Source organism: Fukomys damarensis, unplaced genomic scaffold (assembly GCF_012274545.1).
Source record: "Fukomys damarensis isolate Sample0158 unplaced genomic scaffold, DMR_v1.0_HiC HiC_scaffold_19, whole genome shotgun sequence".
Lineage (NCBI taxonomy): Eukaryota > Metazoa > Chordata > Mammalia > Rodentia > Bathyergidae > Fukomys > Fukomys damarensis.
The window spans coordinates 36,032,238-36,052,970 of NW_022900931.1; the positions used below are offsets into that span (position 1 = coordinate 36,032,238).

At 47.8% G+C, this 20,733-nt stretch overlaps 1 protein-coding gene across 1 annotated transcript in view; it reads left to right on the forward strand.

The window, feature by feature from the left end:
* Pard3 (par-3 family cell polarity regulator) overlaps window positions 1-20,332 on the forward strand; it is a 558,608-nt gene extending 538,276 nt beyond the window's left edge. Inside the window, 3 exon segments of the mRNA XM_033765663.1 lie at window positions 3,561-3,681; window positions 12,508-12,635; window positions 18,514-20,332. Of these exon segments, the coding sequence (XP_033621554.1) occupies window positions 3,561-3,681; window positions 12,508-12,635; window positions 18,514-18,907 (643 nt within the window). The 3' untranslated portion in view covers window positions 18,908-20,332.
* Window positions 20,333-20,733: the final 401 nt, after the last annotated feature.

The following is a 20,733-nucleotide window of genomic DNA, read 5'->3' on the forward strand; positions in this document are numbered from 1 at the left end:
AAAAAAAAAAAAAAAAAAAAAAAGTCCACTTTTAAATTTGGGGCAAAAATTTTGTATTTCTGACTTACATTTTGAAAAATTGTAAAGCAACAGGCAGTGAATGGCGGCTCGTCATGCAGTGGGCTCTCCTTCCTTCTTTAGTTAATAGCCATGGAGGTGTCGGAATTTGCCTCACCCAGGAAGCCTGTCAAAGTGTTGTCTGAACACCACCGATTTCAGAGTGGGTGCAGGTTCTGGGCCTTGCACTAGGCGGGCTCAGAGTACTAAAGATGACCCTCAGTGACCTTTAGTGGCATTAGCCAGCTCCCTGGGTGTCCTCAGGCACACTGCACATGCGTGGAGAACACTTTGGCGCCAGTCCCGGAGGCTCTGGGAGAGCGGACAAGGGGCTGAGTGCCGGCAGCTCAGGCGGCCTGCAGAGAGCTCAGGCTGAGTGCTGTTCCAGGGCACCAAGGTCTGACCCCGTGGGAATCACAGGGAGGATCTGGGTTCCGGACGGCGCTGGGTTAGGGATCTCTGCGGTGCGCTTTCTTTACATCATCAGAAAAAAGCCCAGATCACAACCCCGGCCAGTGTTGTTCACTTAGCTGACACACACACTCGTGCTCTCCATCTGAGCTATAAAAAGCCAGGGTGCAAGAAGAGGCAACATGTTGGTATTGGTCCAAACTGTCCTTTGTACAGAAGACATCTCCAGTAGTCATCCTTATTGTCCGTTTTCAGATGTACATCATGCAAAATATCTGGGAATCATGCTTTGCTGTCTACTCATTAAGAGTTCTATTGTCTCACCCATCTGGTTGATTCAGGTGCTATTTTTATTATATTCCTCACACACACACAAAGAGCAACTTTAAATTGGCAGTGAACCTCAGCTAACTGGAATGTGTAGGGATTAGTCACTGTTGCTAGTGAGTATTTAAAATTTCCCTTAGCTTCATTGGAGAAAGAGCTTTCGAAGCCCACGTTTGAATTGTTGGCCCGTCACATACTGGCCTGAGAAGCAGCAGTGTATGGCAATGGCTTCATCTCATGGAGCCAGGGTTTCACCTCCAGACTGCCAACTGCTGTTCGCCAAGGGTGCTTGATGGTCTTCCAGTCTTTGGACATAATCATCAATCATGAGACCATTGCAGCCTATTTTCCAAGTTCAACCCTGAAAGAGGCTTTGCTAGTCTCAGACAAGCCAGTCAGCTTTCTCTAGAGAAAGAGAGCAAAGGAAAGGAGGGGGAGACAGTGGCCTTGAGAGATGCTTTGGAAATAAGGGCAGAAGTGACTTCCAGAGCTTGTTTTTTACCCTGAAAAACATTGAGGTCAACAGCATTTAAAACTAAGGACACCAGGTCAACTTTCATTATTGGGAAAATGGATGATTACTTAATTTCAGACAATAGGAGGTCAGTTTTCATCGATGGGTTGGACTTCATGAGCCTAACAATTTGTAAGGTTAAAACTACGCATGAAAATAATAGAGAAGCATTTCTGGTTAGATGTGTAAAAATCCTCTGCCAGTCCTCCTACCGTCTCCAATTAAAAGCTATGATGTATGCGAGGAACAAAAAAGGCGCATCTGGGAAAGTGGTGGTAGTATGAATGGATGCTCACTCTCCTCTCTCTTCCTCTTGGGCATGTGCTGGTCCCCATCCCTACACCATCCCTGTTTCATGGACGGAAGAAAGAGCTTTGTAGACTGGACTTATACTGGGTAGCCATCACTGAAATTTTGTGTGCTGGCGCAATCTAAGGTGCTGCATATATATTTTTAAAGTCCATGAGAATAAGAACCTGCCTACTCCAAAAGTGTGAGGGAAGTTTTGACACTGTACCCAGTGTGGGCTGAAGCCTCACACTGCCCAACGGCACACTTTACACACCTATTCCCTTTTAATGTTCTTGGGCTGATCAGCTCCATAAATCTGCCAGCAGAAGATACTGGGAGGACAAGCTTTCCCTGACTGGGAAAATAATTCATTTGGAGGTATTGTCAGGATATTCCAGAAGCACTAAGGAAGTTGCTAGAAACATGAAGGAGATGGGGCCTGTTCCCAGTAGACTTACAGATGAAAGGCCACTCCATATTTCTGAAAGATGTTTGTGTCATAGTCCTGTGTATGCCTTTTTGATTGTATGTATGTATTTTATATTTCAGATTTAAAAACCTTTGGAACTCTTTACAGTACAGGGAAGTATTTGTAGACATATGTCTGTCAGATGATTTTATATACTCTAGTTTGGCAGACTTTGTCTTTCCAAGCTACCTCTCCCAAATTATGTCTCTCAGGAGGGTGTGCAACTGTTGGAGCTCACACACACACCCAAGTGACCAGCACAACGTGTTTTCGTAGGAGCTCTGATCTCCCTGGTAGCCGGCGGATTCCTATTTGGCTAGCACCTTAGAGGGAGTGTGTGATCAGTGCAAGGCTAGGTTCTTGTCCCGCACAGGTCTGACGTTTTCTTGGGGAGACAGTATATGTCTTGTGTGTTTCAGTAGTGTTTGATGCAACTTAGTGGCCTAGTGAACAAATAGACCAGAAGTGCTCTGAGATGCAGACTGACTTAATTTGAGTTATGTATCTGCATTATTCTTAGTATCAAAATGCTGTTTTAAAGTTTGTGTGATTTTATGAAGGAGGAACTTTGACGGCTGATGCATTTCAGGGAGTGTTATACATGGTCTGGTCTGGTGTGGCAGAGCTGTAGTGTGAGCCAGCAAATGTGGATTCTAGGCCCACTTTCCCTGCTGCTCCACCAGGGGACCTGAGACAAGCCACTCTTCTCCAACATCCAATTCCACATTTGTGAGTGTGTGTGTGTGTGTGTGTGTGTGTGCGCGTGTGTGTGTGTGTGTGTGCACCTGCATATGAAATACTACCTTTTGTACCAGTCGTTTAAGGTCTTTGTGAGTATAAAATAAAATTCAGGGCTTTACCAAAAGAAAGCGCCACCATTATTAACTAAATGGATACTTCGAGTTAACACTAATGCCTGAGCTTATTTTTAAATGCTTTCCATTTATGCCATGAGAGATACGTTTGTTTCATAGACCTCTGCTGAGTCATAAAAGGGAACTCCAGGCAATGGCATTATGAAAATAACACTGCATGTTTGTGAGGCTAGGTTTTTTGGTGTCATCTCACTTGATTATGATATCTCACTTGATTGTGATATTTAGAGCCAAATTATCTCCATTTCATATATAAAGAAACTTCAGTTCAGAAGGATGAAGTGCCCTATTCTAAGCTGTGTCCTTTCCAAAACAGGTTTGCTACCAGCACTTACAGGATTCAGAAAGGAAATACAGCTTTGAAAGAATAGTGTACAGACATTATATGTAGCAAAACTGCTGAACTGTTTATTCTCTTAGATATCCATCTGAAATAATTTCAACAAGCATAAATCCTAAGAACAAAGTGAAAACATTTGGAATACGCAGGTACTATCTGCGCAATCTACTTCCTCTTGAATAGCGTCATTTCCTAGCAAGTCACCATTGTTCCTAGCAGCTGCACTTCACAGATACTGCTTCTGAAAGGTGTTCATTGTTGCCCCTTCTCTTTCAGCAACAGATCAACTCCCAGCAACCATGATCGGATACAGCGTCTGCGGCAAGAGTTTCAGCAGGCAAAGCAGGATGAAGATGTGGAAGATCGGCGCCGTACCTACAGCTTTGAGCAGCCCTGGGTAAGCACGGGTCTTTTGCACACTCCAGTAAAGGCCCCTGGGCTGTGACCTCAGTCTTTTACGAGCTGAGCCACGATGGAGCCAGATGTCTTTGACCTTTAGCATACCAACCTTTTCCTCATGTCTGCCTGAGTTTCATCATTGCTAATTTCATTTTATGTCTTGTTCCACCATCTGTCCACTGCATAATAGGTTTCATTAGCTGTATGACAAGACATAGCAAACATATTCTTGTTCTCTACTATGCATTTTTTTTGTTTAGTAAGTATTTTTCTGTAGATATATTTTTCTCAGAATCAGAGCCAAAGCAAGTTCAACACGTTTCGGTTTATGTCTAATGGGCATAGAGTTGGTGTTTCTTGATTGTGTGTGTATGTGTGTGGTACTGTGGATTGAATACAGGGCTTTTGCACTGAGATATATCCCAAACCCTTTTTACTATTTTTATTTTGAGACAGGGTCTTACTAAGTTGCTAAATTTCCAGCACTGGGCCGCAGCTTATGATCTTCCTGCCTCAGCCTCCCAGGGTGCTGGGATTACAGGCATGCAGTGCCACACCTGGCCTAGTAGTGTTTGATTCTTTATGCTCCATTGTTGTCCTAGAGTATTTGTTAAACCCCTCTTATCCGTTGACATCTCTCTTCTACTCCTTCCTCTACACAGCCATGCAGTAATCTTTCTAGAACAAAACCTGGATTGGTTCTCGCAATGCCAGACCTGTGCCTTCCTGTTGAATTTCACCGTAAATAGTGGCACCTCCGAGAATAGGGGTGTAGGAGCAGATTTGGGAGTCTGAGGTGATGGGGATTTTGAAGAATAAGAATTTCTTTGGGAAGTTCAAGACTGAGTCACTTTGGGCTGAACAAAGTGGAAATGTCTAGCCCTGAATGTGACAAAGCTCAACCTTTATGATGATGAGACCGTAGCTAGCCGTGCTTAGAGGAAATAACAAGCAAATTTGTAGCTTAATATACAGTGGAGGCTGGTCAGACAGGGCGGGCAGTCTAGAGCCTAGTGAGGCCATGGTAAGGTGGCAAGGACAGTCCCAGGAAGGGTCACCCTGCAGATTAGGATCAGACAGAGGCATCAGAGGTCTGGGGGTTCCCAAACCCCTGAGGCTGTGCTCAGAAGAGTTTTTTTGGCCTCCAGGATTTTGGAGATAGCAAGGCTCTGGATGAGTGTGCGATCTGACGGGCGTCATCTGTGCAGCTGCGTTACACGGGCAAGGGGAAGAGAGTGGCATCCAGGAAGCTGGCGAGTCTGGTTTGGGCAAAGTGTTGGGAATGCAATTAATGCCATAGGTTCTTGAGAGGATGGGGCAGGAGGAAGAGTGGTGTCAGCAAAGATGAAGGAAAATGCATGATCAGCTCTGAGGGGAGGATAAACAGCTCAGCTGAAGAAGGACCAAGAGGTTGTTTATGTTGAAGCGAGTGGAGAGGAAGCGTGGAGATGCAGGGGGAGCCTTCGATGTTGGAGTGAAAGTTGGGAGAAAGTGGTGCCAGGTTCGCTAGTTAGGAGGCCTGGCTCCTCAGCCTTGGGTTTTCACATTTTTAAATCAAGAAAGTTAGAGTGGGTGACTGTCGGTTCCCACGCTCTGTGACAACGTGAGCAGCACAGAGGAAGCTGAGTGAGAAAAGTAGAAGCGAGCAGAGCCCCTCTGATTGGATTGTTGGCAACTCCGGGGACCCACGTGATGACTGAGGTGGGTCGGAGCTCCTCAAAGTGCGGTCTGCAGCCTGCTCACCAGCACCACCGGACACTGGCTGTCCATGCGTGTCCCAGCCCTGCTCCAGACCCGCCGGTATCTATCATGCCATCCAATGTGGAGGCGGGGTCAGCTTTGAGAAGCACCACTCTAGGATCTAATGGGGTCCACTGTCCTTTCTAGTCCTAATACCCAGCACCCCTGGAGCATTATTTAAGGGAAGAAACCCTTCAAGGTTTCTGATTACAGGGTTTAATCGATTGTGTTGGAGCTGAGGAAGATTCATTTGGGGGATTAAAGGAAAGGGAGAAAAAAATGGGAGAAATTGTGCCAGGGAAAGGCTTCCCCTTAGTGTAGGAAAGGAAGGTGGCCTTACAACTGGCCATGTAGCACAGCTTCTGGGAGTAAAAGTGCCCCAGGGAATCAGTTCTCGGCATGATTGGGAAGTCACAAAAGTTTAGCAGGTCCAGTATCAGAGAAAATTTACAACTGTCTCCCGCAATATGAATGGTATCTTCCTAAGGTATTTATTGTGCTAGCTGTTGAAGTAAATGGAGTCATTTCCGCGTAGCAACAGGACAGAACTATGTTGACCTAATCATATTATGGGATATAATTGGTTCCATCTATTCCTGCCAGGTTTATTACAGCAAAGTTCTTCCGTGATGCAGGGTAAATACCTTCTGCACTATATATGTACACAGAGAGGCTGGACAGGGTAAGGAACACAGTGTCAGCCTGAAGGGGAAAGCAGCAAGTGCAGAGGAGCTGGCTCCCCCCGCCCCATGGTTCCAGCCTGGCCAAGGCCCACCTGGTCTTACTATTCCCCACACCCTACCATTAGCAGCGGCCTTGGCCATTTCACGTCCCCTGGTAATGTGGTTGTCAACCCAGCATCTCTGCAACATTTGTTGTTTAATTACTTAATTCATCAAACTTACTCCGTGCTTACTGTGTTCTAGTGTTGTGCTGGAGAACAGAGCTGGGAAGATTGTCCTTAGAACTCTGCAGATGTGATTTGGGTGCATAGGAGACGCTGGAAGGAGCCCCTTGCTGAAGTCAGAATGTACAGATTTGAGAGACAGAGGAACATATCTTTGGGAATTAAGGTCCATGAATTTATTCCTGATTGGTGACTTTGTTATCTACATGCAGAGTTCCAAATTTGATGAGTGTTTCCTGCTTTTTAGCTCTAGATGTTTTTCACTGGGAGAAGTAAAAATGATTTGAAACCTATTTCAGGGCTTTTTGTAAGATTTTTAAATTAATGACAGTGAAGATATGGATGTATTCCTGTTACCCACCTGCTGTGAACAGTCTCACTAGAGAATGCATCGGGGAAAGTCTTGTACACTTGGGAACTCGACCCCTGAAGGTCTCGGGCCAAATTATTGTGCATCAAAATTGCCACTGCAGCTTCAGACAGACAGTGTGGCTTTATTATTGTTTCCTGTGGTGGATGAGCAGGGAATTATTTGGATGAGAGCCTGATTACCTCAGAAATGGACTGATTCCCTAAATGGTGGGTCAGAAGTTGACCTTTTTCTCTTTTTGTTCATTTTCAAACAATTGGGATCTTGCTGTGGACCCTCCATCCTACTGATCACTTAAATCAGCTTACAGGAACTGCGGTTTTATTTACTACATTCATTTTCATACCAGTTCTGATCACTACCTTACTAAGAGTTGCTCAGTTGTTCAAAATGCAGCTTAGTCCATGTTTTTCTTAATCCATTTTGCAAAGTGAGCTTTGGGGCTCCTGGAATCTCTCCTTTTCCCATATGTAGGCTGACCTTGCAAGGTCGCTGTGTTTGGAAGAGAGGAGAACATGATCTCACTCACTGGCGTGGTTTGTAATCATTTTAGTGTTAAGGAACCATGGGCACATCTCCAAGTGATGTGCACAGCCTAGACGGAATTAGCCAAACTTATGCCTGTTAGAAATACCCACACACAAAGTGCAACCAGATGTGTCAGAGGGAAAGATACCCATGCCAGTTACTTGATAGACAGAGCGGGACACAGCAGAAAATCATCCAAGTGGCCCTCTTCAACTCATCTGTTTTAAGCGTGATTTCCAGAACTCCTGCAGTTCGGAATGCACCTGTTTGTGGGCCTTTGTTCAGAATAATTTTGGGGCCTGAGGGAGCTGATTTGTGGCACAAAAGGTCTTTAGATGAGCAGAGGCCCAGAAAATTTCCTTAGCTCCATAATTGAAGTGAATTCTCTCCCAAGTTGAGGAAGAGAAAAAGGAAAAGCAGCTTCTTCCTCACGTAGTGCCAGGTGCAACCTGAATAAGGCAGCAAGTTGCTTGGAATCTTTCTTAGGATAATGGAACAATGGCTGGGGTTGGGGTTATTATCACTGAGCTCCGATATGGACAGGACTTAGTACTGCTTTTAAAAGAATTGAATTGCCGGCTGCACGCGTACATGCAATATGCTGTCAAAGCTTTGCAGATGCCTGGCATCACCCACAAGGAGACGTGCAGGCTGAGACGACTGATGGATGGGATAATGGAGCCTTTAGTAGCTATATTGCTAAATCCTTCCATCCCAGGTCAGCAGTGACTGCAAGTAGTTTCGTCCTTCAGGTAGAAAATTGACACTCTCCGTGTGAATATCTTCTCTGTCCCCCGAGCACACTCTCTTCCTAAATGCCTGTCTTTGAACCACAAAGTCTGCCCAGGCTCCCTTTACCTGTTGTCTCCTTCTTACCCTGTGAGGGGTTTGCCTATTTAATCGATGAGCCCCTCTGCAGCCCCACGGTGCCACCCCTGTGCCAGGGGAATTTGAGAAAATTGTGGCTTTTTTGCTTTCATCCTTTGTAAAACTTGAAAGGTATCTGCTGTCATTTCTTCATGACAGCTTCCATGCCTAGGCTCAAAAACGGCTCCATTTTTGGAGCAAGCCAGGCGGAAGTCCCTTCCCTTAGAAGCAGAACTGGAGAGAGCTGTTCTCACAGCAAAGGTGCTCTACGCCCCCTGGTCTGCCCCTGTCCTGCTGCCCAGTAGATCATTTCTTAACCCTGTGACCTGCGCAGGCCAGTCCTCCAGGGGCACAACAGCCCTTTCACTTTCAACACACCTGTTGGAAAAATAAAGTCAGTCCAAGCACTGGCAGGAAAAAATGAGGCAAAGACAATCCTGTGTTAAGACCAGATCATGCATTTATAAAAATCTTTATGAGGGAAATAGGTTTTGCAGATTTTTTTTTCAGCCATTCCTGAGATCCGTAGTAGAAACGAAGCTTTATTCAGAACTCTAAAGAGTTCACAGTTAATGTGATGAGGTGGAGGACTGAGAAGCCAGGACAGACACAGGCTAACTTTAGTCCAAGTAAAAGGTGTAAGTTTCTGTAGAAAATAATTGTTGCCAGGCATGGCAGTTCATGCTTATAATACTAGGACTCTGGGAAGCCCAGGCCAGAGCATTTCAAGTTCAAGCCCAGCCTAGGCAACTTAGCAAGTCAATGAGACCCTGTCTCAAAATAAAAAATAAAAAAAAAAAATAACGATTATAAATCTTAAAGTAACTTGTTTGTTTTATTCTTTTCATCAGTAACATCATTATCGTCTTCCACATGAGGTTTTCACCCAAAGCACAGAAACTTTTTTCATTTTCATTTTTGTTTTCTGTATATGCTGTTGGACATCTATGAAAATTTGCAGAATTTTATGATTCTCAGTTTAGGTAGACAACCTGCTCAAAATGATCATTTATAATAAGACTTACGTGTGTGTGTGTGTGTGTGTGTGTGTACATGTATGTGCGTGCTCATGCTTACACCCTGTCTTATATGTATAAAGAAAAATGATTGTGGCTTTAAATTATAAAATGTTTAACATAAATGTTAATACCCCAGTAATGGTTTTATTACAGCATACTTTTATAATAAGCCATAGAAAAGTCTTCCAGTATTACCTAGTTTTAAATAATATGGTAATTTTGTACTCTGTATATTGATATTCATTATTCCGCTGATTGTAATAATTTTATTTGTAGGTTTTAAAAAATATTTTATCAACTTTAGAAAAAAATAAGTATGATTTTAATTAATTGAGAGAAATGAGCTAATTCAGTAAAAGACGATATGGAAGGTATTTCTTGTATTTTGCTTTACACTAAGTGATACCAAAAATGTATAGCTTGCTCGGCTTTTAAATCTCGTTACAATCATGATAAAGTCAGGTGTTTTGTGCTTCATTTCAAAAGCAAGTGTGTATTTTTCACTTGCGCTTTTAAGCGTAAGACACAAAGAGTACACATTGTAGTAGTCCTGTGTTTTTTTCTGTCTTAGGGCTTCTATTGTTATTTCAACCTTGGCATCCTTAGCTGTTTTTTGACTTAAAAGGTCTTTGTTGTAACCAGTTTCATCACAAATGAGGCTCAGGTATTTGTAAATTGCGCAGTTAAAACAGAGCTTCCCTCGTTGCTGAGAATGGCACAGTCGTCCCAGTTAGGCCTCTGCGTGTATTTCCCTGTGTGGCTGTGACTTTGTCGTCCTGGTTGTTTGTGGTGCTTTGTGTGAAATCCGTGCACTTCGGTGGGAAGTCTCAAGCTTTCTCTTCCATCTTTGTGATTTTGGACTTAGATACACGATTCTCTTCCTGTCGTAGGAGCTGAGACCGTAGGATTTAAAAGGCAGAATTGTTTATTATAAAACTGACCCCAGAATTTACATTTTCATGCAACGTTTGTTGAAATCATGAATGAGCGAGGCTACTTTTTATTCAGGTCAAGTGTAAAATTTGCTGAAAATGATCTTTCTGAGTTGTTGCTATAGACTGGTGGTGGATGTGCCTTTCTTTAAAATATGTGGCCCATTAGAGCTCCCTCTTGAAGATAAAGACTGTTGTCTTGAACCTGCCCTTTTCTGTGCTCTGCAGAGAGAGGGACAGAGTAAAATGTAGAGGAAGGCTGGGGTTTGCATCTCATCATGGGAGCACGAGATTATGAAACATGTCAGTTTGCTGATACCGAACTCACTTGCTCCTTAAGTTTATGGCCCTGCGGCCTGATAATTTCATTACCTAAGTGCATGGAGACCCAGATTGACGCCTGCGGTTGATAAACTTACAGTAAAACAGTGTCAGAAAGCTGAAGTCGAGGAGATGGGCAAAACCCTCCAACTTCTTCTCTCCGTCAGAATCAGATTTTCAGGCTGCTGGGAGAAAGAACTTAAAAATACACCTGAAATTTCCACAAGCACTTGCATTTTCTTTTCACGTCTCCACAAGCAGTGTTCCACCAAACAGCGTGAGCTTGAAAAGCCGGTTACTAAATCCTGCCCAGAACGCCAGCTCCTTCAAGATGGCTTGACACATGGAGATGACTGAAGCGGAGGGGAGAGGAAAGGGGAAATGTGGTCCCGCAGAGCAGGGATGGGACGCACGTGGTATTGTCCTGCTCCACATTCCCTGTGTGTTCAGTGGCTTCCCCGGCTTCCTGTGGCTCATCGCAAGCCACACAGCAGGTCGCGGCCTGTGTGGCCAGCCTCGCGTCCCACAACGGGGGAAACGTCTGCCTCCTGCTATGGAGGTGATGAACAGTTGCTTGACGCTTTGTTTGCATAAGCAGAAACTTGCTCGGTAAAGTGCTTTTCTTCCTAAAGGCACCGCGGATGTGTTATTTGAACGGTGCTGTGGAGCGGGTCTCGGAACACACATTTGTCCCAGTGAGCGTGGCTGTAAACATCTACTAGGAGAGACTGGGGTATTGTAAAGCCTAATCTCATCACACGTTATATTTGTATCGGGATATTTTTAATATGCTCACGGACTGTGCCCATATGCTTGGAAATTCTTGTCCTGGATACCGCCTCATCATCGCTAACCCACAGGCACGAGAGCACTGCCCTGGCAGAAAGAGATCAGTGGGTACCACCGGGTTTCTGGGCAGACAGAAGCTGAGCACAGCCGCCGTTCTTCAGGTAGCGAGGGCCCATGTTACCCTAGGCCTCTCCAAATGAACTCTGAGACTTGAGAAGATGAAAAGTAAATCGGAGTCTGCTGCTGACATTCTGCTCCCCAGGAAAATCCATGTTTTTAGGAGACATTCTTCGCATACAGTATGCCCATTGCGCCATGCTGCCCAACACAAAAGGGGAACGGAGGTTAGCAAGTGCCAAAAAGGGTGTCCTAGGAACACCTGCCACCAGGGCAGCGACACCCCAGCTCTGTGTTTTCTGGAACAGTTGAGGCACCTTGTCTGCATTGAGCAGGGACATTTCCAAAGGCCCTGTTCAGCCGGGAAGCTGACATGTGGCAGGGAGAGACAGAGGCATCGCGGGGTTTTAGTCCATACCGCACACTGTGCTGTGTGTGTTCTGAGACCCAACTCCGGTGTGCAGTCCCAATCCACCAGTGACCCCTGGCTAAAGCGGCCAGAAGGATTTAAAATCATCTCCGGGCTGTGATTGACCCAGTTAAGATGCCATTTGCTGATAACCAGGGGCCAATTCACGGCCTGGCCACTGGTACAAAGAGCTGTTTGCTTGTGGATTCATTCTTCTGGAGTTTCTGCTCCCCATCTGGCTGCCATCCTTGGATTGGAGGAGCCCTGTCCCTGGCTAAGTTTAACCTTGGTTAGGTTTCAAAAAATATTGCCAGACACCAGCAGACAGCTTTCAAGTGCAGACCTGTGGATTCTTCACTTTTGTTACTGTAGCAAATGTCTGTATGTACACGTTGGCTGGACCTTCTTCTGATATTCCCTCAGACTCACTCTCTTGTATCTGCTATAGATACGGAGGGTAAACTGCTATTTCATGTCCGTATTTCTGGAACCTCTTAGAGATTATAAGCTTGACCTCTCCAGTTTAAACCACATGCCAAAGCCCAGTGACAGTTCATAGTGGCGTATCAGGCTCAGGGAGTGATGCTAGGCCTCTTTCTCTAAGAAGGGTGATTGTGGTGGGCTGGGTTTCACAGACTTTGCGAAGTGCTTCAGAGTCAGTTTATGAGAATGCAAAACAGGCTGGGCTAGTAGCTGGGTGGTGGAACACTTGGGGGCATGGGGAGGTCCTGCTACCAGGCCCGGGTGTGTGCAGTGCGAGGGCAGGGTGACCAAAGCCGTGTCGGAAGCTCTGCTGTGCTAATGAGCTGTTCCTCTCTCCCACAGCCCGGCTGCCGTCCAGCTGCACAGAGCGGCAGGCACTCGGTGTCCGTGGAGGTGCAGGTCCAGAGGCAGCGGCAGGAGGAGCGTGAGAGCTTCCAGCAGGCCCAGCGCCAGTACAGCTCCCTGCCTCGGTAGGTGACAAAGGCGCGTGCATACACACACACACACACACACACACACACCACCCCTTCTCCGACCTGCACCCGACAGTGACAGAGGCAGCTCAGCCGGCAGCAGGCACATCTGCTCTAGAAGGACGGGTGTTTCCCGGGATGCCAGCACCTGCACCCCACAGCTCCCTGGCCCAGCATGGAGAGACAGGATGTGAACGCCAGGCTTGGGGTCAGATCTGCTTTCTAGCGTGAGTTTCCACGTGGCTGTAGAAAAACTTTGCTCTTCTGAGAATTGGAGAGGAAGCCATCCTTTTGTTCAGCTCCTGGCGTGACTAGGATGAGTGGTGCTTCGTTCATGCAGAACTCCATGAAAGGAGAGATGTTTTTGTGGGGTCCGTGATGGAAACCTCACTGTCACTGTTCTGCCATTTGTGAGGTGGCTCAGCCGGCAGCCAAGCAGAGCGGGCTTCTCGGAGGGCTCCCAGGGAAGCCTCTGCTCACACATTCTCTGACAGAGGGCTGGAACACTCGCTGGCCTGGGCTGCAGAACGTGAGCCAACAGCCATCTCCCCTCCCAGGCAGCACACAGTAAAGCGCTAGAGTTGAGAAACGATTCAGCTTTGCAGACTTCCCCAGACAAATCGCTTCTGTGGTGGTCCGTTGTTAGAGCTGGTTGTTGTCCTATTTCAAAACCAGGTGACGGTGACATTTTGAGCATCAGAAGATCCATGTGCCATGCTAGTGTCAAGGAGACTCTCGGATCTGATCTGAAGGAAACAGTCTCTGGGGGAGGCAGGTGCTTGTCTGTGTGTACTTGACTGACCCGTGGGAAACGGATCCCGAGTGCATTTCTTACTCAGGTGAATCTCTTTAAATGTTAAATCCTCTCTGTGACAGACATGAGGGGCATCACACTGATGGGGTCAACTGAAAAAGCATAGCATGGCTAGGAATGAAGTCTGCGCTAGGACAACTGCCCTCCAGTGTGACTGTCTGTCCATTCTGTTGCTCATGTTTAATCCACCAGGCTGCACCTCTTGCCTTTAGAAAGGGGGATTGTCCAGGGCAGCTCTGTAGCCACTCTAGACCAGAGTCATCGAAGGTTGGTTCCGGACAAGTCCTTGGCTGTCACGTTGTTGTGCAAGGAAACGGTTCAGAGCAATGAAGTCCCGCCCCACAAGGTCACACAGTAAGTCCCTTAGCGGGAACTCCAGCCCAAACCTGCCTGTGCCCTGAACCATTGTTGTATAAGGCTCACTGCTGCTCAGGGCTTCTGTTTCCAGGTCTAGGTGTTTCGGGTGGAAAGCTCCCCTTGGTGCCCTGCTGCCCTGGAGCAGTGATAGGAGGCGGAGAGCTCTGCGTGCCCACTGCGGCACGCATGCCTCAGCTTCGCCGCCACTGCCCAGCGTTTGGAAGGAAGCCACCTATGACTTGGCCCAGTGGTTCAAATGCTAAGTGCCCGGCCTGCTCGGGGCAGGTCCCCTCAGCAGGTGTGCACGGTCCTGAGGGTGACCCTGGACTCCAGCTGCAGCGTGGCCGCAGCACCGCGGGCCCCAGTCCGGGCCTCTTCTTAGACTTACTGGCAAGTTGCTGGCTTCATACGTCTTGTCTGAGATTGTCTGTGAGGAGCGAAGGGAAATGCAGAAGGCTGACGAAAGGCAGTGGGAGGGAGTGGCGGGAGAACCTGGCCGGCAGGCAGGCAGGCAGGGAAGAGACAGCAGGGTCCTCGTCCCGGGTGGCGCAGGATCCATGAGGGTGGTTGCTGGCTTTCTCCCGGTCGCTGTCCAGCGTGGCTCCTGCATCCCGAAGTGGACCTTTCACCCCAGTCTCCTCCCCAGCTTCACCTGTTTTCTAAAAGCTAACCAACATATTTTAAAATGGGTGCGTAGTAACCATATCACACTTAACGGGCGCAGGGCGACACGTAATCCGTGGGTGCACGGGGCAGTGGTGAGATCCAGGGGTCCAACGTATCACTCCTAGTGTGTGGGACACGCGGAGCCTCCTTATTGGCTGTATCGGAGCATCCGGTCCCTCTGCCGTGCCCCTCTTCCCTCCCAAGGCCTCCGTTTCTCCTGTGCGCCTCTCTCCCCCGCCCCCGCTTCCTCCCTCCCCCGAGGCACCTGTGGAACCATCCACACCTACAAGCACAGAGGGTTGCTGCCTCCATTGCTGGTACTACTGCTGTTTTTTAAAGCACTTCCTGCAGAAAAGAATAAACTTTCCCTCCAGGATAATTGTAGCTCCCTATTTTTAGTCATTTGAATCCGTTCAGATAAGAGAGATGCAGACGTCCCCGGAATGGAGTGCTGTGAGCCTCGGTGGGAGGGGCGGGCAGCCTCCCTCCATCGCCCGCTCCTCTCCTGTCAGCAGCCTCCCAGGGCAGATGTTGGTCCTTAGCATGGGGAAGTCAGAGGACAGCCCGCCCGGGGCGCTTTGTTCCCGACACCAGGTTGTGTGGTGACTCTGGGAGGGAGGGAGGAGCCCAAGCAGGCCACCAGGGCCTCTCTGTCACGACAGAGCCAGAGTTGGTGCCAGGTTGGTGGAATGTGCTGTTCTTTAGAGACCCTGACCTCTACTTTTCAGATGTTGACAATTAGCTGAGTTTTGTCCAAACAAGTCAGTGTGGCGCGCAAAACTGAAAAGATTTCACACACACACACACGTGCACACATGTACATTCATTTACAAAGTGGAGCCTAAGATAAAACAAATGGTCCAGGCTTTGTCTCCATTGTTCGATAAGGTGGTTTGAATTAGAGGCTGTGTATAAGCCAGGCAAGTTTGTAAGTTGGAACCGTAATTAAGGAAATCCACGGGCAGAGTGCGGGTCACATTTTGAAAGGTCGAGGAAAAACACTAACCAGGTGAAGCACTAGGAAGGGGACCCCAGTGGCCCCACACTCGTTCTCAATCAGACCAGGATTTTCTTTTTTATTCCTGAACGAGATCCTCTTCTCAAGTGCCACAGGCAGCTCTGAAACTGAGCAGAGGTGCAGTTACTGACGGGAAACCTTCAGCTCCTCCATGAGCTGCTTCCCATACGTACCCTCTTCTCCTGCTCTCTCCCCCGCCCTGCCCGTGTACGTCTGCCCTCTGCTTCCTGCTCTTCACGCCTCGCACCGGCATTGTCTGCCCCTCACGTGGCCTCCGTCTCCTCGTTGTTCTCCATCCCCTGCCTCAGGACCAGGGTCCTGCACTCAGGCCTTGGTCTTTGGCGAAGGGCCTGCAGGCCTGTGCCCGGGTTGTGACCGTCAGAGGGCGAGTTTCCGAGCCTGGGTCTGTGTGCTGAGTGGATTCAGAAATCTCCAGCGGGCTCACTGCAGGACCAGGCGGCCTAGGTGTCAATTGTAGAAATCCAGGGAAAGGAGACCGATGCTTTGTGGCCTCTGGCTGAGGGGCACTGGGAAAGAAGAAGGAACATGGGCCTCCAAGGATGCGCTTTTTCTCCTCCTCACAGAAGTATCTATGAAGTCGCCTCCCTCAGTGCAGGCTTAGTTGCTCTCTGGTGCCCACTCAGCTCCATGGCTTCCACTCAACACTTCCGACCGAGGGAGGGAAAGTTTGTCTTTTTCCTTAGCTTTTAAAGATACCCCCACCCCAGAACCTAATCTTTGAAGACAAAGCTATTTTGTCTTGAAACTGCTTCTTTGGTAGCTGTTTATCGTCAAAGCTTGCTGAGCACTTTGCTAAGAGCTTTACATGTGATATTTCATTTGTTTTTCATCACAACCTTGTGATGTGGAATATTATATCCATTTTCCAGCATGCATGACTTCCCCAGGGTCACACGGCTGTCATGTGGCAGTAGCAGGGGCTGCTTCTATGTCTCTCTGTTCCCAAGCCCCTCTCCCCCTGGGCCCTGGTGTCCAGACTCCTAGCATGGGAAACTCTTCTTCTTTCTTGGTTTCTACAACTGGCTTATTTCTCATCTTTTCTTTAATCAATAGCTTGTTGATACCGGTAGCTTCCTTACCAGGGAAGTATATACGTGTGCGTGCATGTCTGTGTGTTTGTCTGTGTGTGTACGTCTGTATAGTTGCGTTAGACCTTATTCAAAGCTCAGGGCGTTCTTTCTTCTCTCTCTACTGATTAATTTGAAGAAAATTTTAGTACAAGAATTTCTTTCTCCCACATCATCATCATTTCCATCCCTAACAAACCTTAGAGAATTTGCAGAGTGTTTCATGTAGACTCTGTCTTCCTGGACTATCCTAAATTCAGCTCACAGTGTACAACTGAGTAACGTGATGCTGTGGGCCTTGTGGATTTGGGAGGAAGAGGTTTTGTGGGTCTCAGGAGACCCAGGATGAAAAGGAGGTAAAATTCCTGTAGCTGATTTCTCATTATTTTTAAATTGATAACTAACTCATAAAGGAATGCCCCCCCCTGCTTGTTACTGCGATACCAGTAGCAAGTTCATTGTTTTAATTAAAGTTTCATGATTAATGTCAAATCCCTGGTTTCATGCTGACACTTTCCATCATTCATGTCTCTGGGCAGATTAATTTATGGCTTTTTAAGTGGAGATAATCAGTGCTTTAGGCAAATAAACTATTTCATCAAATCTGAGGATTCTTGTTTGGCTGATGGTACACAAGGCCAGACTCCTAACTGAACGAGAGGGAGATAAATACACTTTTGTCTGCTCAGTTGGATCCCCAAATGGTACTGGGCGTGAAGTTCACTTTGCATTTTGAAAACCTCGCTGACATGGGAGGCCATATGGAAAATGGGCAGATTCCACCCCAGACTGCGCTGCCGGCACTCCAGAATGTTCCGAGTGCATATTGCTCCATTCCTGTGGGAAACCCAACGGCTTCCCAGACCTGTTTTCCCCCCACAGACAGGAGTCTGTTTGAACATCCAGCCGCGTTGTGTGTATTGATGCAAACAACTGAGCAATGCATACTGTCGCCAAATGATTTTCTTATTGATAAATGGAGCAATATATTTTGCTTTATTACTCAATTGTCTCTTCCATTTTCAAGGCAAAAGAATTAGGGCATGTCTTCCTTCCTGGCACAAAAAAATTGTTTTACTTTATCATCGCCGATCTTATTGTAAATTCATAAAAGCATCTAGAGACTCGATGGTAAATTAAAGATGTTTCAAAACAATAATGTTTCTTGAAAATCATGTGCGGTTTTATTGCAGAAGTGATAAGAATTTGAAATTTCTAGACGACTCTGATTTATGTCCCTGTCCTCGGATGCCAGCGAGTGAGCTAAGCAGGTTATCCTGTCCTTTGATGGCGGTCGAGGATGCAGGAAAATACCGCTTATCCCAGACCGCAGGTTTTCCTTCCCAAGGAGCAGGGGCCCGGAGGCGACCACTTGCTGGAAGGACGGCCTGTTGCATTTTTAATCACAAAGGAGTCTAGCCGTGAATCTGTCATAGCCGATCTCATACTGTAACCCATGACATGCTCTTCGTATTAGCGAGCGTTTCTGGCATGATGGTGGCAGCTGTGTAAGATACTTGTTTTGCTCCTTTAGAATGGAATTGTAACGTTCTAAAGCAAGCAGCAGCTCCTGCTACAGAAGACGCGGCCGCTCCTCTGACACTTCCATACCGGCCCGTGTGTCTGAACTGCAGGAGAGGTTCTACCGAGGCTCTGCCTCTGCGGAAGAGACAAAACTGGCTGGACTCGGGAGCGGGGTCCTGCTTGCCTCTCGGTGGCTGGTGTGCCTGCGTCTCTCTCCTGCCATCGGCGTGTGTGTGCGGGTTTAGATGAGGCCGCGAGGTGGCCGAGGACGGCTGCTGCTGAATCCTACAGCACAGCGCCGGGCGCGCTCAGAACGCGGTCCTGCCTGTGAGACGGGGAGATGCCCGTTCCCTCTCGCCCCTGCCCTCCTCCTGGCCCTCACACTGACCTGTAGCCTTTGCTTTCTAGGCAGAGCAGGAAGAACGCCAGTTCGGTGTCCCAGGACTCCTGGGAGCAGAATTACGCCCCGGGCGAGGGCTTCCAGAGTGCCAAGGAGAACCCCCGCTACTCCAGCTACCAGGGCTCCCGCAATGGCTACCTGGGGGGCCACGGCTTCAACGCCAGGGTCATGCTGGAGACCCAGGAGCTCCTCCGCCAGGAGCAGCGGCGGAAAGAGCAACAGATGAAGAAGCAGCCCCCGGCCGAGGGGCCCAGCAGCTATGACTCCTATAAGAAAGCCCAGGACCCTGGCTGCCCCGCTCCCAAGGGGCCCTTCCGGCAGGACGTGCCCCCGTCCCCCTCTCAGGTCGCCAGGCTGAACAGGCTTCAGACTCCCGAGAAGGGGCGGCCCTTCTACTCCTGAGCGAGGGACAGCGATGCTTCGCGCTATGCAATAAAGGACGCTTTCCTACGGAGACTTGCATTTTGGGGATTTTTTTTTTTAAAAAACCTCGATGGTACTGTGGAATGTTTCTGTTATTGGTATCAGTGCCTTTAAGCAATGTGGGCAAAGAAGGAGAAGGCCTTAATGTCTTTGCAACTGCATCCCAAGTGTCCAGTCTGTGGAAGGGTTCCCTCCCTGGTGATCATCTGTCCGAGCATCCGTGCTCTCTGCATCTCTCTGGAGTCCCAGGAGCTCTGGCCTGTTCCCTTGGGGTGAGGCATCCTGGGTCCCTCTTTCCCGTCCACTGACTCTCAGTGGGGAGGCAGCGTGTTGGTGTCTGGTGGGCGATCGTGGGCAGGTGCACCGGAACTTGGGGCTTCCCAGGACTTCCGGTACAGTCCTTTGTCTGAAGTTGGTATGAATTTCTCTTTTCTTCCTCAGCTCCCTGTAACAGGAACGGCCCCTCATTCTCTTAAAGATGCGAAGCCATACTCCAACACCGTCTGATTATTGGGGGCCCTTTGTTACTGCCTTATAATAAAGTGATGATTCGAGTCTACTTGGTCGCCTCTGACAGGTGTCGGGTCAACAGAGCTCTGTGTCGGTAACGGGGGACCCGGCTGCCGCCGGGCCCTGCATTTGCACCACAGGGACAGAAGGGGCTGAGAAAGGAACGCTCCCCGGTGGGCTGGGGGCCAGTGCCCTCCAAGCACTCCCTCAGCTTCTGTCACATGTGGATCGTAACAGTTGAGTGCTACAGTTGAGGTTGGTGGGGGTTGTATTTGCCTAGCACATCCACAGCCGTATCCCTGCCTGGTGATACGGTATTGCTAAATCATTCTGCCATGAAGCATAAAAGAAAAATAAGGGAAAAGCCATTCCACATCACACAGAGGACATTTGGTGTCCCAAAGCAGTGGTGACAAAAGCTTGCCGTGGTGTCAAGATTTTAGTGCACGCGTGGGTCTCGGGGCCCCGATTGCTCCCCTTCCACCCTTTGGTCTGAATTCCTGTATCATAAACCATGGCTGGGTTGCTGAAGTGCCTGTGAGTCCTGATGTGAAACAAAAGCTTGAGATGAAAGCTCAGAGTACCATGTATTAACAAAAAAGAAAAAAAAAGATATGTATTGTATGATAATGCCTATTGTTTTTTTACCGGCACATTGTATTTTTGTGTCCACTTGTTTTTAGGAAATATGTGAAGCATCCACATGTACCTGAATCTCCTTTGCATTTCTGTGTCCTGGCTGGATTTGTTAATAATGTGCAAAGATGGCCAATGGTGTCACCAAAGCAGGAGCAGCAACCCTGGATGATACCGGCTCTTTCTCACAGCCTTCAAAGCTCTGAGAAACAGCTTTCCTTGTACATACAAGACTTCTAATAAAAGGCATATTTCTTCCTGGTCTTTGTGGTGTCTGTGGTTTTTCTGTGGAATCTTCTCGCTGGGCTGTGTGTGTGTTTTTTTAAGTGTATTAGCAGATGTGATTTTTTAAAAATATATATATTTAGTCAAAGTAGAAGGTTTCTGCATCTCTCTGTGCGCAGACACAGAAGTGGGTGACGGATTTCTTAGGGGAACGCCAGAGGAGACAGGCAAAGACAGCCCCTTAGACTGAGACAAGAGGAAGCCTGGGAAACTCGGAACTGAAGGGGCCCATGCTCTAGAACTCGATAAAAGGAGACTCGACAGAAAGTGACATCATATCTCCAGTGCTCCCCTGTGTTCCCTTCAGATGTTTTGTGAAGAAAACCATTTTTCTGGAGCCCCAGCCTCCCATACCATGGGCCTGGAGAAAAGTC